Genomic DNA, 17,006 nt, shown 5'->3' on the forward strand with positions numbered 1-17,006 from the left:
GATTAAGAGAAACACTGCCTTAAATATGTTATTAAAAAAATAATAATAATAATACAGAATATCAATAGCAAAGCTCTCTTCAAATTCTGTGGAGTCCAGCTGCAAAGTGACGGTATTCAAATACACAGATTAATTCTCAAATGAGTGATTTGAAATAGGAAGAAAGTAAATTACTATGCTTTGCAAAGTAAAATTCTACTATTGCAAGAACATTCCCTGTTCTTTCAAACATTTTTGTCTCTTGGTCATTTTCTAATTTTTTTCTGAGCTGCTAAAATTTTGATCTAATCCAACCATTTCTCTCCACACCCTTTTTGTCCAGTATACTGTCTTTGCAGAGATGAAATGATTATGCACAAGTAATTGAAAATAATTTACAGCTCTGACTTTGGCCTTATAGTGTAAGTCTGCTGCCACCTATAGATTAATTGCAATATTTGCAAGCAGATGCAATGTATGATTTGGAAAAAAATATAAAAATAAATAAATAAAATTTGCAAGGATATCAGTACTACATAATATAGGGACATTCTGACATTCTGCTGCAGAAAAGATTAGTGGCTGTATGCGCTACTGAAAATACTGTACAAAGTGTTGTCAGTTTTCAGGTTGATAAATGAATCTGTCTACCATCCACCAGTTCATGTCAAATGTAGGTGCCACTAAGTAGTGCCAGTGATAATGTGCAATGGGCAAAGAGTAAATAAAAACAGAGAGAAGGGAGAGGGATTTAGGGAGAGATGTTTTAGGGATGTGATTTTTGTTAGATCTCTCAAACACAGCAAGTTAACATTAAGGGTTATCCACCATACATAGATTATTAACCAGAAAGAGCAAAGGAGGACTAGGCAGAATAGGAAATGTGGTAAAAAAGGGAACATGCCAGATCCTTCTTCATCTTCCTCTAGCATTCCTTTTTTATATCAAGACTTCAAATGCATCACAGGACTTCTATTAATAAATATTTCTTTTAGCTATTTGCTATATATCGTGTCTATTCCGTATCTGGATACAAATAGGGTAGGATCACAGTATCACAGTATCACAGATTTCTAGGTTGGAAGAGACCTCAAGATCATCGAGTCCAACCTCCGACCTAACACTAAGTACTCCACTAAACCATATCGCTAAGCTCTACATCTAAACGTCTTTTAAAGACCTCCAGGGATGGTGACTCCACCACCTCCCTGGGCAGCCCATTCCAATGCTTAATAACCCTTTCGGTAAAGAAGTACTTCCTAACATCCAACCTAAAACTCCCCTGTCACAACTTTCGCCCATTCCCCCTCGTCCTGTCACCAGGCACGTGGGAGAACAGACCAACCCCCACCTCTTTACAGCCTCCTTTAAGGTAACTGTAGAGAGCGATAAGGTCGCCCCTGAGCCTCCTCTTCTCCAGGCTGAACAAGCCCAGCTCCCTCAGCCGCTCCTCGTATGACAACTTTTAAAAAATAAACACAACATGCAGAGCTTCCACTATTTCTGTGAGATGCCCACATCCTTCTTTTGATCCTCTAAAGTACTACATTAACAACAGTTAAAGGCAAAAAATGAAGCTCCTGACTAACCACTCCAGAATCCTCTGTTTGAAGCAGTTAGGAGATAACATCATATTAATTTCTGCTAACTTAGGTGTAAAACTAAGTAAAATCATGCTCTATGGTTGTTTTGAGATTGGTAAAACATCAATGAAGTTGACAGGTAAAATGTCTGACTTTAATCTAGGATCATTTGAAAAATGATATGTGTGATTTCTTTATATTATTATTTTATTATTCTGAAAGAAATAGAAAAGAGAAAAAAAAGAATCAGCATAGTAAGAGACATCATCCTAAACATAAATCTATGTCAAGTTGAGTATATATATGGATTCAGTGAGGTAATATTTACCAAAATTAGTGATTGCAGATTGATTAGAATATATCAGGTACTGGGAAAAGGCACATTAAGGTCAACAGTTTCTAGAGATGCATTCATATAACACATCCATGTGATAATAAATGATGATTTTTAGTAAATGATAACTAGAAAAATATTTGGAATTATCAAAACAAACAAACAAAAACCAACAACCTTGCTTCCCAGTCTTGGAGTGCTGATATTTTAAGAATAAAACTTTATAAGGAGACTCCTTGGAAGCAGTTATTATTGCTTCAAGGAAACACCTTTGTGCAAATTCCCTTAAAAAGTTCTCTGAGCAATCCCCTTAATTTTGTTCAGTCAGCTGGGGTAACCTCACTATTACAAGCTAGAACCAATACAAAATTTATTCTAGCTGATACAAAAACAAATAATTAGAGATTAATAATGTGAGCTCTTGCTATAGATGTTACCACCTGGTATGTACTGGAATAAGCTTTAACAATTGGATTAAATTCTTAAAAACATGATAACGATCTAAGAGCATGGTTGCTGTAGGCTACTTTATTTCACTCCAGATGTGCTACTACCAGTTCTTTTCAAGGTCCTATAATATTAAGAGCTGAGAAAAATAGAGCACTAGCCCAAATGTAAATCATTTTAGTGCTGAAGAAGTTTCATCCTCCTTAATTCATTTTCATTGCATGAAAATGACTCATACTCAGCACAGTGGCTTGTCTTTTTTTGTGACAACCAATTTTCCTTTTTTTGAGTCAATTATTTCCCTTGAATAATAAATATGGACTAAGGGTTAATAGCTGTATTGGAACAGAGCACCTGAGACAATTGGTTCCCATGACAACCAAACTCACTTATTAATAATTTTAACTTATTTTCCCCTTCTATTACAAATGAATGTATTAGATATGAGAGATGCTTAAAATGCCTTACATACAATTCCTGCAGCCAAGCCTTTCAGATGGGACATCATGGATTTCATACATAATCAATGATTTCTATCATCTAAAAATTAATATAGAGAACTGCCAAACAAGTGCTACCCAGAGTCTCTTTAGGGAGCTCACTTTGATACCACACTTACTTTGGATTCTGAAGGTGCTGATAAGACAGAGAAGCCTTGCAAGATCTTGTATATTTTGGGAATCTATTATATTTGTAGGTAAGAATACAAGTTCTAGTTATTTTGCTTGTGGAGATAATCTGATAATCTGAAAAATCTTAAAATTCTCCATTCACACACTTTTCCATCAACCTCTTACTTTGAGACTGCCACCAGGCACTAAATGTGCAAATTGCACTCTTTGAGGTACCCAGGAGAAATTCTGAACCTACACACCAGAGCCACTCAGAGCTGGACCAGATCATACCCACACCTGATCTGTCTCCCACTTGCTTCCTCTTTCCCCTGGCAGGGCTAACATATTCAAGACCCAACATTTTTTGTTTTGGGGAACAAACTTTTTTGCTGCAGGTACCTCAGATCAGGGGCAAAGATACAACTATTTCTGCTTTTAGATTCTGTAATGATCTCAGATTTTAGAATATGTTCCTAACTTCCATGCGCAGTATTTATGCCACCCATTCAGAAAAGATAGCAAGAAATCACAGTTAAAGGGGAAGAATATCCTCCTATAATAACATATGAAGGAACCAAGAGGATGAGGACGCACTGTTCTCTACCTGCATACTTTTTGACCCCACTCTCCTTCTCACTCATCTGTCGCACATGCACGAAGATAACAGGGCTCGGGCTGGAAAACAAAGTGCTACCCGATATGCTTGAATTTCCCCCATCTTAGCATGGCTTTCTATGGTGGAAGCAACTTGACTGTACTCATCTGCCACTGGCCCTTTGATCTGCTGCTAGGAGAAGAGGGAATGAGACAGAAACTGTGAATTTCTCCCACATCTCTCCTCTACTCCCTCCCATTTCCCTGTAGCCAGAGCTAGAATGTCACTGCTCTGAGCACTGAATTCCCCTGGATAGTGAATATTCAAACCAGGCCATGCTGCAGTGTATGCAGTATATGCAAATATTGTCAAAGCATCTAGCAAGAGAGAGCCCCTTGGGCACTTGTCAGAGGTGGATCAAACCCACCCAGTGTAGCATTACAGTCTTGCCTAAACCAGAGCAGCTGGCTATAACTTCTGCCTTTGTGCCAGTGTCTTTCTCATTCCCCAGTCTGCCATGCACATCCAGAGGTTGCTGAGGTAAGAGCATGTCTCCACAGAAGCTAGCAAAATGGGAACTTGACCTCAACCGCGGATTTTTCAGCAATGCAATAAAATACTATGGTGAGGTAAAACGCATTACCTTTTAAAGAATGAGGTATAAGAGTGAGTGGAACAGCAACAGCTCTGCAGGGCTCCCCCTTGATTGTGTTCCACTGTGCAGAGGTTGCCCTTAAGCAGTGCAAACATGAGAAATTGGAAAAGAGGGAAAGCATCTGATATTTGCTTCAAAGTGGCAGGGAATAGGCATGACGTAATTGTGAGTGGCAGTATTGGAAGCTGCATTTGACATTATTCACCCTGCTACCGGAAACACTGACTGTCAAGGGAGACCTGTAGATTCAGCTTTATAGAGGTATGACTGTAGTGATTCTTTCTGCTGAAAGATAATCACAAGCAATGCCTGCTTTCAGAGATGGGTAGATGAGAAACACACAGCATAGCTGTCCCCCTTTAACAGAGTGTTGAGGCCTTACCAAACTAGCAACTTTCTACTATGACAGAAGTTAGAGAGCAACAACACAGAAAATTCCCAAAAGCACCAAAACATTTCTTGAAATACACTGTGAATCTGGCAGAATTTAGTAAAAAAGGAAAAACCAATCTGCATACAGCCAGCCTCATGGCTCCCTTCACCATGTAAGTAACTTTCTCTCCTGCTCCCACATCTGACTCACACTCATAAATTCTCTAGTGCTGTCATAAGTCAAAGATTTTTTTTTCTCTTTTTTAAATAACAGGTCTGTATGCAACAGCAAAGATGCTGTTGCTGACACAATTATAGTATTAATTTCAGTGAAAATGTTTGCCAGTATTTTCTATATGATAAATTAGCATAATTGATTCTCCTATTTTCTGCCTTCTAAATCCTTGCATTTATACCACCTGTTCTCACCAGAGCTTATTCTGGCCCTGATACTGAGAGGAAGGCTCCTCAGGCTAACTCACTCACTTAAATATATGTTTGCATAAGTTAAAAAATCTATGTATGTTGAGCTTCTTATGGGACTGAAGCCATTATTTTTACTACAAAATCTGATATTAACATATATACTTCATCTTTCTACTTTGTTATTTCTATGCAAGCTCTCTGAATGTTCCCCCTGAATAAAATAATTAAATAGATAAGTAAAAAGATTAATAATAATCATAAACTATATAGCTAATGGGCACAGTTTAGCTGGACATGTTTGGTGACCCTTACCTGCTTTTGTTCAGACATCAACAGTAAAACAGTCAATCATTACTTGTACTAGATATCCACCATCAGTGACTGAAAGGTGGCCTTGCAGTGTTAGCAGTAAACTTCTCAGCTAAGGATTTCCTCAAACACAACTCCACAGGAACATTCTGATGTGAACTGCCTTGAGCCATCTTTTTAATGCAAATTAATATGTGAAAGAAGTGAATTATAGTCTACAGCTGAGTGATAATCATATTGCAACTCTTTGAAAGAAGGGCTTTTGGAGACCAAAACACTCATATATATTTTATTCTGAAGAGAGTGTTTTACAGGTTTCAAATTGTAGTGTGTTCAGTCACTTAGTTTTACTGAGTCAGATAAAGTGTTATTGTAGCTACACATTCACATCTACAGAGAAGACTGATTTTCAGGCTTTTAGTTTCACTCTGAATTTTTGTTTCCCTTTTGTTCATTACTGGATTTAAACAGTTTGACTCAAGTTTAGATTTTGGCTTCTAGAAATGTAGGAAATCTTAAAATAATCTGCCACATAAAAGAATAATGAAATGGTATACAAACATTAAGAAGTACTTGGAAAGACTTCAGAGATAAATCTAAGAAAAGGAGGTTCTAAAGTCTTCAGGAGAAAGCTTTGCTACACCAGATGTCTACCAACCCTGTGAATTATATCTTGCGACTTAAACAGAAGAGGGTTAGGCCTGCACTGCAGTTGGACAAGATAAGAAAAAGACTGGGGAAAACGACAGAAAAGAATGGTGTTGATAGCTCATAATGCCACGATCTTTTGCAGTCACTACTGACACCAGGTTGGTCTATTGGATGGGCAAACCTGTCTTTTGGAAGATGTATGAAGTTCACCTCTAGATTTCTAAATTGTATGAGCATTTCACTTCCACATTCTCCTAGTCAAAATCCACATTTCTATAATTATTTTTTTCTCATTTACATGGCTTTCTATACTATTTTTCTAAACCCTTTGCTAGTACATTTTCAGCTAGAGATACAAGCACAGACTTTCACTATTTTCAAGACATCTACTATAAATCAAAGTCTTGAGGAAAACAATATAATTATATTTTTGTCATTGGGGAGAATTTTTTTTTTAAGGCAAGTTAATTAGTTTTAGACAATATTTTTTTCCACATTAGGCAGTTGGAAAGTGTTATTTAATTAATAACACTGGTTATTTAATCAGAACTCAGGGAATATTCTGATTGACTGTCTTTTGGAGAGATGGTCGTCACAATCAAACCAGATACTCCCTTGGAGTATTTTCTGTACTTTTTGGATTCAGCAATGTTGCCCATTCAGATTCCAATCAAGCTAATTTTTTCCCTGACTGCTGTAATGGTCATTGGAAAGTGCAGGTACCAATAAAGTATCATGTTCTTTATATATTTTTAAAAAGCAAATTTGAAAATTTTAACATCTACATCAACACATGACATTTTTTTCAGTGCACTTCCAATTAGATAAAAGAAACATTTAAGGGCAGAGAGTTTTTCACAGCATAAAGTTGCTTAGGGAAGAAACTCTACAGAAAATCAAACATGTACATGTATTACCCGTTATGGAGACGAGTACTGCACTTAGAAGTATGCTTGGTGAGCAAAGGAATAGGAAGTATTCTATTGGATATCTGCACATGTGCTACATGATTTGTAAAAACATGTGGAGGAAAGAAAGTGAGCTAAGGGTTGATCTGTATTATCAAAACTGAAAGTGTCTTTGTGAAAGACAAATCTGACTTTCAAATACCATACCAGTGCCTTCGGGGATGTTACAGAATAAACTTGCAAGGTTATGGAAGACTTGTATGGTATCTATCTTCTACTGGATGATCTCACAGGAATTAACCTCATACAGATTTATAAGCAAAAGCAAATAAAATAAAACAAAACACACACAAATAAAATAAATAAATAAATAAACCACAAAGCAAAACAACCCAAAACTTACCTAAAATACCATCTCTGGTAGATGAGAAGATCTTAACATAGTAATGGTTTCAAGTGATAAGATTTCCCCCCAGCATGTTAATTTTCCAATATGAAACCAAGTATCTTATACAGAAATAGGAAGAAAAAGAAGTTTGGTTATTTCAGAATAAATTTATTTTCCTGTCTCTACTGGCACATAAAATAGAGAGCAGGGAGTAGTATTTTTCCCAACTGTCCTTAGTCTCTGAAACACTAACCCGTTAGCCATGTAACTTACCATAAATGGATTTCAAAACTGTCTGTTTTGTGAATTATAGCAGTCTTTCAAGTAGTAAGAAGTGAAGTGGCAGCAATTTTCCATGTCTTTAATTTTACTGTCAAAAGTTACATAAGGGCTACGTCCTGGAACTGATGGATTTCAAGCAGAAAAACTTAATTTCTTGTATTAATAGGTGAAAAGAGGGGCTTTACTAGTATAATTTTAATCTAATTATTAGCTCAAGGAAAATTTTTTGCAAACTCAAATTTAACATATACTGCACAATGCTGTTAATAGTCTACATGCTGTCTAGATTGTAGTACAGATAGAATTGTATGTCTTTGAGAAAGATTTGTGTTCTTAAAATAAGAAAAAACGGGGTGAGAGGAGGAGAACAGTTATTTTTAAGCATAGCAGCATTTTATATTCTATGCCAGGGGACAATTTAATTCAGCTTTTTCATCTTTGTTTGCTACTATTGTTACAATGAATGAGTGAACAGAATTAGCAATGCAAGGAGGGGGCTATGTTCCCAAAGCTCTCTAAATGGGAAAAATATTTAAAGAACATAAACCAGGGAAGGATAAAAAATGCTTTGGAAAGAACAAAAGAACTACACAACCTTGTACACAGTTGCATATGCTATCTCTACAGAGTAGTTTCAGAAGTGTCTTTGATATTTTCCTAAAACAAATCAGATGGCTGCTTTCTGCATACATGACACTCATAAAAAGGTGTCTAGAGAAATAAATAAAGCAAGCACTTCATCTCGAGTCCAAAAAATAAAATTCACACATGATGACAATCAGATGATATTGGACCTTCTTATTCTGTTCATTGAAATTCACATGTAACCAGGAATTCAACATAGGCTCCTGACTACTACAAAGGAAATATAGGCTCAAGATAAAAAGAACTTGTGAAGAAAGCAGGAAATCTGAGGTCTTTCCTTGGATGTATTTTCATTGTGATTTTGGGCAACAGGTTCTGAAGATACCACAGAGTTCTTTCCAATTATTTTAACTGGGAGTTACATCAGACAATTCAATTATCTGTGTTTCATGTCCCCATCTGTAAAAGAGAAATATCACTATTATTCTTCCTCTGAAACATGTCTGTTCTTTAGGTTTATATTTGAAACTGTGTCACAGGAATAAATGCCACTTCTGCTGAAGGGATCATATTTCTTGGTTGGAGCCTCATGGAGTCTCCTAAGAACTACTCCTGCCAGTGAAAAGGATCCACCTCTTCCAATAAGCAGTAAATATGGAAAGCCTTGCAGAGATGGATGCATGCTTTAGCATACCATGTGATCGTGTGTAAAGGCTAAAAGTGAACTTATGGCCAAATACACAAGTATTCCTTATTTGTGCTCATACTATTGTGGTTCTGCGCTATTTAAGTCAAAACCACACAATTCCAGACATATCCTTAAATATCAAACTTATCATGCTATAAAATTTTCTGCTTTAATTGTTTACAGTGTCCAGGTCATAGACTGTAGGCTATTCAAAAGCTTTTATCTGTATACTGCTTCTTACAGTGGGGACTCAAACCTGCTTGGAAGCACAGATTTCTACAGCAGCACACATTAAAGAAGAAGAAAAGGAAAAGGAAAAGGAAAGGGAAAGGGAAAGGGAAAGGGATATGAAGATGGATTTTGGAGCAACAGGATTCACATTGTTCTCAAGTGTAATTAAAAAAGAAATCAATGAGAAAAGAAGCTGTGAAGCCTTCATCCACCTTCTTGTAAATGTGAAAGATTCAGCTGCTATATGTACATATTTTGACAACCTGTTAACTCTGTGTATGAATAAATGAAATATTTACCTAACAGTAACAACTATAACATAAAACCCTCCATGAATTCTCTTGGAAGCCTTCTAGAATCACACAGTAGACATTTTGTTGTGGTTTTGTTTTTATATTCTGCTCACCTCATGTCACATCATCTCCTGAAGAGAAATTTTGAAGGTTATCTTGAAGTGACTTTTTAAATATTTTTGGTATACAAGATGGAGCTAATTTTCCACACCTGATCATGGCTTTTCCTAAAACAGCTGACTTGAAGGCAAGGAATCATCACAGTGCTGGTGATATAAACAGGCAGCAAATTCTAATTATAATATTCTGCTTACGACTAGTCAAAAACATAGACTAGGAACAATGTAATACTATAAAAAACATGTAAACTTTTAATGTGGAAGAAAAATGTCACAAACTGGCATGTGCAGAACTTCTGGTCATGTCCATACTAAGAGACGCTGACCATGACTAAATGATGTGATGTTAGAATAATCATGCTGATAGTTGTAATGAGGGAAGTCATTAGCAGCAAAGTGAAGTTGCAGAAAACTAATGTAATCTAACTTCCTTGTACATTCTGTAATCTTTGCTAAATAGTATGATAATGCCATGTCCAATTCATATATCTCTCCTTGCATATTTAAACAGGGTAGACAGTGACACACTGTTCTCTTTTCAAATAAAGCAGCTCAGTGACCTGTCCTAATTTGCATACAAAAGTAAATGTCCAGTTCCTTATGGAAAGGTTATTCTCAGCCACCAATATATTTCCTTCTTGGGAAAAGGAACTCAGCTGAACACTTTCTATATGTTCTCTGCTTACATCTCTTCTGACATTAGTGTAATTTTCATTCTGTTATGATGCAGGTAAGTGGCAAAGTTAGGTAATCAATATTCACCAAAACATTCCATCATACCTCCAAACCTGTCTTCCTCATTCAGGCTAATCAGGATGTGGTAGCTCATTTAGGACCATGACCTGCATTTTGCCTGCCTGTATTGGGCCTTCAGGACATTCATGTTTGGTGGAGAGCTGCAGTAAAGTTACCACCAAAATCAAACACTCGTTTGAGAGCTGAAATAGATCCAGGTCAATAACTAATTAAAAGAATACACAGGTTTGCTCCTATAATGAAGTGCTGAAGCATTAATTTCCTGACTGTCTTGTAATTTGATTTCTCATAAGCTGTAATGTCAGTGCCATTAATACCTACACAGAAACATGACAGGTGGCCAGGAGAACTTGTGCAGAGATGCTTTAATGGTCATGCATTACTCTCCGAAAACTATGAGATTAACATTTCTGTTGCAGATACAGGAATGACTAGCCAAGAATGGAATGTCTGTTTATTCTGCTACTGCTCTATAAATCCTATAGAAGGCATCTTTTTCAGCTTAACCAAATATTCATATTTTAAAATCCAAGAGTGCAAAAGACTAATTCCCACCCTCACCCACCTGTGTTTATGGCTAAACATTCCTCAGCTGTTGCAGGTGGAAATCCAGAGACAGTGCACCTCCTCTGCAGCTGTACTGCGCTTATGAGAGAGTGGCACCGTGAGGGTTTCCAGGGATGGTGGTGGCTCCTCTCCAACTTCCCCAGCATCTGGTGTTAGTGTGCCATGGTCTGTCACAGCAGAGGCACAAACCCAGTGTCCCCACAGCATGTAATGGTGGTGGCATACCCATGGCAGGGCTCCCACAGCACTGGTCTCAACTGGGAGACAGGACTCTCATACACTGTTCTGTGTCATCTCAGATGGGATAAATATATAAATATATAAATCCAGATGCTAGGCTTCAATATGACAAGCCTTCAATAACAAAAGCAACTTTGTCAATGGAAATGGAAGTGCTGGCACAAGACACACTTTCTGTGATCAATGGTTTGCAAGACTCAACCATGCGCCTTAGGTGCATCAAGAGTGAGGCTCTTAGATTGGTAATATTTAGTGTGTGTTACAAAAGCTAATGAATTTTAAATCAGTGTATTTTAAACCATGTTCAAAACTGAAAGTTGCCAGCCACATGGCTTGCATGTCTAATTGAAAAAGTTAGATTCTCACCATGTCTTACAAAGGTCCAGTAGAGTGTCTCTTATTGTAACAGTTCCATGATCGTCATGCTCTAAGGAGTAAATTTCACATTTTAAGGACTGAATTTTCTATGTAGAATTCATGCAAATAATATATTATGCCTTAATGAAACAGGTCACAACTAATCACAGATCCAGCTAATGGAAGGGAGAAGCTAAAAATAAAGAGCTGACAATTAAAGTAACAGTTTAATTTCCCTCTTACGTAAAGAATGAACTCAGTCTATGAAAAAAAAAGACAAAAACACTTTCTAATACAATACAGAAAACAATGGTTTATTTTGCATAAACAGTGTGTAAAAAAAAAAAAACTTTTGATTACTGTCACTCAGGATTTTAGCTGGCTCATAACTCTATTCTAGTTTAGGCATGTGACCTCCAATTAAAGGATGTTAAAATATGCACAGTTTGGGGAAAGTCTCTTAAGTCAGCCCCAAAGAGTCTTTGTTCCACTTGTCAAAGCAATTTAGTAATAATAAATCAGCTTTGTGTGCAGAGATCAACATTTTAATAAAACTGTAAAAAAGCATACAGCAAAATGTGCAAAGATGGTGCCTTTTGGGACCCAAGCAGTGTGTGTGTGTGTATGTGTAAGCATACGTATATGTGTTTCTATGTGTTTGGTTATGTGCCTGGTTGATAGAAACAGTGAGCCATTTGCCAACAATTACGTTTTCCACAGAGGCCTCAGTGTTGTTCTTGTATTTATAAACTATTCAAAATGTATGGGGGGGGGGGGGGGGGAAGGGGGAGAGGTAAGGGGGGAACGGCGACAAAGCAAAGCAATAACTTGGAAATGAAAAGAATGACTGCAGCACTCTGTATCGATTTCCAGCAGGCAGGGACATGTCAGATAGTATTTAAACCATCTGCTGGAAACATTTGGATTATTCTTATCATCACATTATCTCCCAGCTAGCATTTCCTCCAATAAGTAAAAGAATTTTGTGTTTAAAGATAAAAGTCAGATTAATTATTAACTTGTTTAAAGGATCCATTTATGGACACTTCTGTGGTGCTTCTCTACTTTTTTATTCTTCTCCTTTGTTAATCTCAGCTGTAATTTCCTTACTGAAATTCTTTGTTTATTTTAGGATGATTATGGTCTCTTATGCTCACAATAGCTTCTGACCCAGATAATTTACCATTCACCTGAGCAATAACAAATGGATTTATATTTCCCCAAGTTTTCTCAGTAATAAATTAAGATGACATACAGTATCTCAATGTTTTCAATCCATAGATTTTTTCTAAAATCTGTATTTGCCTAATTCTCTGAAGACAGATGAAGGCAATTAGAGGGGAGGATGAAAGCAGCTTTCATTTTTGGCCTCGATCCAAGGAGGATGGACATTCATCCTTTTCCTTGTGCTTATGGCAAGAGAGGGCTGGAACACTTGTGCCGGCACAAGGTGCAGCAAATAAGACTGAGTGAGCTGGGCACATGACTAAGCTTTACTAGTTAAGGTTGAAGCCATATACCACTTATTGCTGCTAACACTTTTTAGACCTTTACAAGGACAGCACTTTATATATCTGCTTTGTATACAAGATCTACAAACAATGGGTAGCCAGTGTGGCTTATTTTATATATTTTCTGTAGCAATGTATTAATCAAAAATGAAACCTATAGCCAATGTTAGAGATTGATAATAAAATCCACTATGGATTTACTGAAGATTGTAATTGAAGAAGAATTTGTTTGTTTTGTTCGTTTGTTTTGTTTTACCCACAGAGTTTTTGAGTAACTCTGGACTTCTATTATTATTATTATTATTATTAATTATTTATTATTATTATTATTCCCAACTCATTTTACAAAAAATCCCCTTCCTCCCCCCAAAAAAGGCTTGTAAAGAGATCATATCTGTAACATAGTACTGTAATCTTTGTGATATAGTAGTATCATAATATCTGGATCTTCCAAGATGAAAAATATACCATATTACTAGTGAAGTGCACGTTGACTACAGAATATCCTATATCTTGGGAGGCATTTAGTATTTTGTAAAACTGGATCAGGTCACCACTGTACTGAGAGAACTATGAAGAATAAGCTGCAGAAAATATTGTTCACTAGTGGATGTAGTTCGCAGTTTTCTCTTATGGTATTTTTGAAAAATGAAATTGCCTTTAAGTATAAAAGCTAACTCTTCCTCACCTCTGTGCCTCTGGTAATGTAATTCTCACAATAGGTATGCACTCTTCATTTCTAAACTTCATCTCTTAATCAGTTCTGCTCATTAAAAATTCCATGGTGCTCTCCTTCAAATCTTGGTGTTAACGAAGTACTCAGGCCAAAGTCCACCCAATATAATTATTGTCTACATAGAATTTCTTTATTTTTGAGTTTGGGTAATTATTGTCCCAATTTTTTGTTTCTGAAGTAATTAATTATATATGTACATAAAGTATTTCTGTGTTCCTCTGTAGACATGACTGTTCCTAAGCATACAATTTGATTTAGTCTGATATATTCTTCATCTACTTCAGCAGAAGATATGAAGAATAAATCAGCTCCTTAATGAACTTTTAGATGCTGGAACCAAACTCTCTCTTTAATTATGTATTTATTTTGTCAATTATGCCACTAGTATTAAAAGCTAATTAATCAGTTTATTAAAATTGCTGGAATCATCCTAGCTAACATGGATGATTCCATGTCATGGAAATGATGAAATTGTTTTTTATATGACAGCAGTAATTAGATGTCTTAATTTAGACTGGACCTTACTATACTACATTAACTTGGGAGATAACCTTCACATATATAAAGCTGACGATATATATATATACAATGGGACAAGAAAGATTTTTATTATTGTTATTATATTGTTCTTGCTATTACTCCCTTTTTACCTCTCTTCAAATAAGCATGCAATACCACTTCCGTCTAAATACCCAGAGAGCATCTGTAGCTAGAGTGGGATCTGAAAAAGACATACTTCCTAAAACATTCACCTAAATAAACTACCTTAAAACTCATAGGGTGAATCTCTCACTCTGCAAGTGCTTACTGATGTCTAATATTTAACAAAGATTTGGAACAACCAGCCATACTAGCTTTGATGGTTTTCATGAAACATCACATTAAGTGAACTGTCGAAGAGCACAGAGGAAGTCTCTAAAAATATACACAAATGCCTGAGTCTTCTTTGAATGCTATAGCTACAAGGTCAATTTCTTCACATGGCCCTTAAAAGTGTGGGAAAGAAGGCTTTCTATTTATTTCATTGAATGGCACAGAACATGTATATTCACTGAGGAAGATAAAATGAATGAAAGCAGTCACTGGTGTTGATTTTTCAATTGGTCTTTTCATTTTAAGAACATGTCAAACAAATATATATCAGCTACTTTAATCCCTGCAATCCTTGCAGAACAACACTAGTAACTGCCAGTTCCCTTATACACTTACAGCACTTAATACAATGTGTTATCAGGTTCCTTTTCTTTGGGGGGATTTCTCCCCCTTTTTATACATGGTGAATTAAGTTTTTAAAGTACACACATATAAACACACTCTCATCTGGCTTTGACATTTCTGAGTCACCCTTCCTCTTTTTATATGCTAATTCACGCAGAGCTGCCCTTGGCTTTATCCACTTCTTTTAGCGATGTGCCTGTAGTGTGGGATTCTGGTATTATGATACTTGTTATACATAACTGCTAACTGTGTTATGCCTGCCCAGAGGGAACTCATCAGCTACAATCCATCTGCTTATTCACAGCTCCTTCATTGATTATTCATGAAGCAGCTGCCTTGGAGAGCAGGTATTGGTCATATTAGTGATGATAACCTGCATGCATCAAAAACTTAAGTGTTATCATCTCTGCTTTTGCCATATGTGACCTTGAGAGCAGCTGGGCTCTGTGGGAGAGCCTTGGGTTCAATATGCAGACTTGGGAGTTGGTTTTCTGTATTGCATCAGTAACTTTACTCTTTAGTATGGGTTTCTGCACATGTGGAATATGTTCAGCCTTGCTTTCATTCAACAAGAATAAAAAATAAAAATTAAAAAAAAAAATTCTTCTGTTGCCTAGGGGAAAAAAAAAAATCCATAAACCTCAGATCCATTTAAAGATTGAACTAAAAGAAAAGTAGATGAGAAATATACAAAACAAAGCAAACAAAGAACCCTCTAGCCCCCAGATGCAGAGCTTTGCTCAAAGATAAAACTGGTGAATTAACCTGTGGATTTTTGCCCCAGACATTTGCCTAGACCTTCACCCCAGGTTTTCCCAGTACACTATTTCTGCTTCAGATATCTCTGTCTCATGTATTGTTTCATGTTACATGCCCATTTTTCTTACTACAGAACTTTCTTACATAGAAAAAAAATGTATGTCACCAATCCCGTTCTGATTTCCTGCCAAGTAAACATAGCTATTTCAGTAGTGGCAATGACACTGCTTTTTCAATATCAAGATGCTAAATCTCTTTCAGATTACCAATACGTAAAATAAATGTTTCTGTTACAGATTTAAAGGAAAATACAATTCATTAAAGAAAAAATGTTTATTTTGCTTGTATTTTCATTTGGTAATCTTTACTTTCTTTCCCTTTTCTGGGAGAAAATTTTGTTCCATCAAATCCCTTTTTACAGTCCTGTCTAGAAATTGATTTTACTAACAGATAAAAGAATGAATTCAGGATATGGAATAGTTAGCTTTTCTTGGCACAGATTATTTTTTCATGAGTTATCACTGATTTCTGGAATTTTCTATTACAGCTGTAATACACTAGCATTTCAGTAGTAGTGTCCTTCCTACCATCATAGAGCACTATATTTTTTTTTACTCAGATTTTTGTCACTTAAACTTCTAGGGCAAAAACTGATAAAGCTTCACCACTTGGGTGTGAATTCCTCAAAGAAAGGCAAATATTTCCTTGCCTTGTTTACATTTCAATAAATATATATGAGATTCACCTGTTCTGCCATGTATTTTTTAGCTTAGACTGTATTCTTAGATATCATCTGAACATCATCAGTGTTCATCAAACTATGATATTTACCAGTGGTTGAAATACAAAGGGAAAAGTCTTATTATAAACCCAAAATTAAAATGTAGGTATTACACTAAACCTAACCAGTATACTGAAAAGCTCTAGTCTACTTTGAAAAATGATCACCTTGTTTCAGTCAATAGGCAGTTTTTTCTGAACAACTGTGCTGATTTTAGACCCAAAAGACAGTCCTGACTAAGTTTAGCTTGTATTGAAAGTAGTCTTTACTAAGCGGAATTGGTCCAAGCTAATGGTGTGCTAATGGGCCAAGGCTCAGCAGATGCAGTGACTTGTTCCATGCCTTAAAGTGCAAGCCCTGCGATTCAAGGGAGAGAGCAGTGATGAAGTTTAAACTAGCTCCCAGGTGAAAGAAAGAAACAAATGCTTAGTAAAAGAGGGGTTCAGAACACAGCAGTGCTGGAGATAATAATGAATTAAACTACAGCGGAGTTATGTCAGGCTTTAAAAACAGGGATAAAAACACTAAAAGTAAGCTACAAGAGAAATACCTGTGGGTATATAAAATGAAAATAAATTTGACTTGACGGTTTTCTTTCACTTTGTCTACTTGCATTGTAGGA

At 36.2% G+C, this 17,006-nt stretch overlaps 1 protein-coding gene across 15 annotated transcripts in view; it reads right to left on the minus strand.

Moving 5' to 3' along the window:
- The window catches only part of LOC310900994 (uncharacterized protein), a 382,517-nt gene that overhangs the window by 76,138 nt on the left and 289,373 nt on the right, over positions 1 to 17,006 (minus strand). Inside the window, exons 6-7 of one of the 15 annotated variants that reach the window (XR_014585516.1) lie at positions 7,535 to 11,449; positions 3 to 7,380 (exon numbers count right to left, since the gene is read on the minus strand). The exons of 12 other annotated variants lie outside the window; for them this stretch is intronic. Coding sequence is in view for 2 of the 3 variants with exons in the window: in XM_083839826.1 (XP_083695952.1) it covers positions 11,420 to 11,449 (30 nt within the window). In the remaining variant the exon portion in view is untranslated. Of the gene's footprint in view, positions 1 to 2; positions 11,450 to 17,006 lie in introns of those variants that run through there. 2 more of the 15 variants (XM_083839826.1, XM_083839825.1) reach the window with 2 other exon arrangements.

Source organism: Anser anser (assembly GCF_964211835.1).
Source record: "Anser anser genome assembly, chromosome: 5".
Taxonomy (NCBI): domain Eukaryota; kingdom Metazoa; phylum Chordata; class Aves; order Anseriformes; family Anatidae; genus Anser; species Anser anser.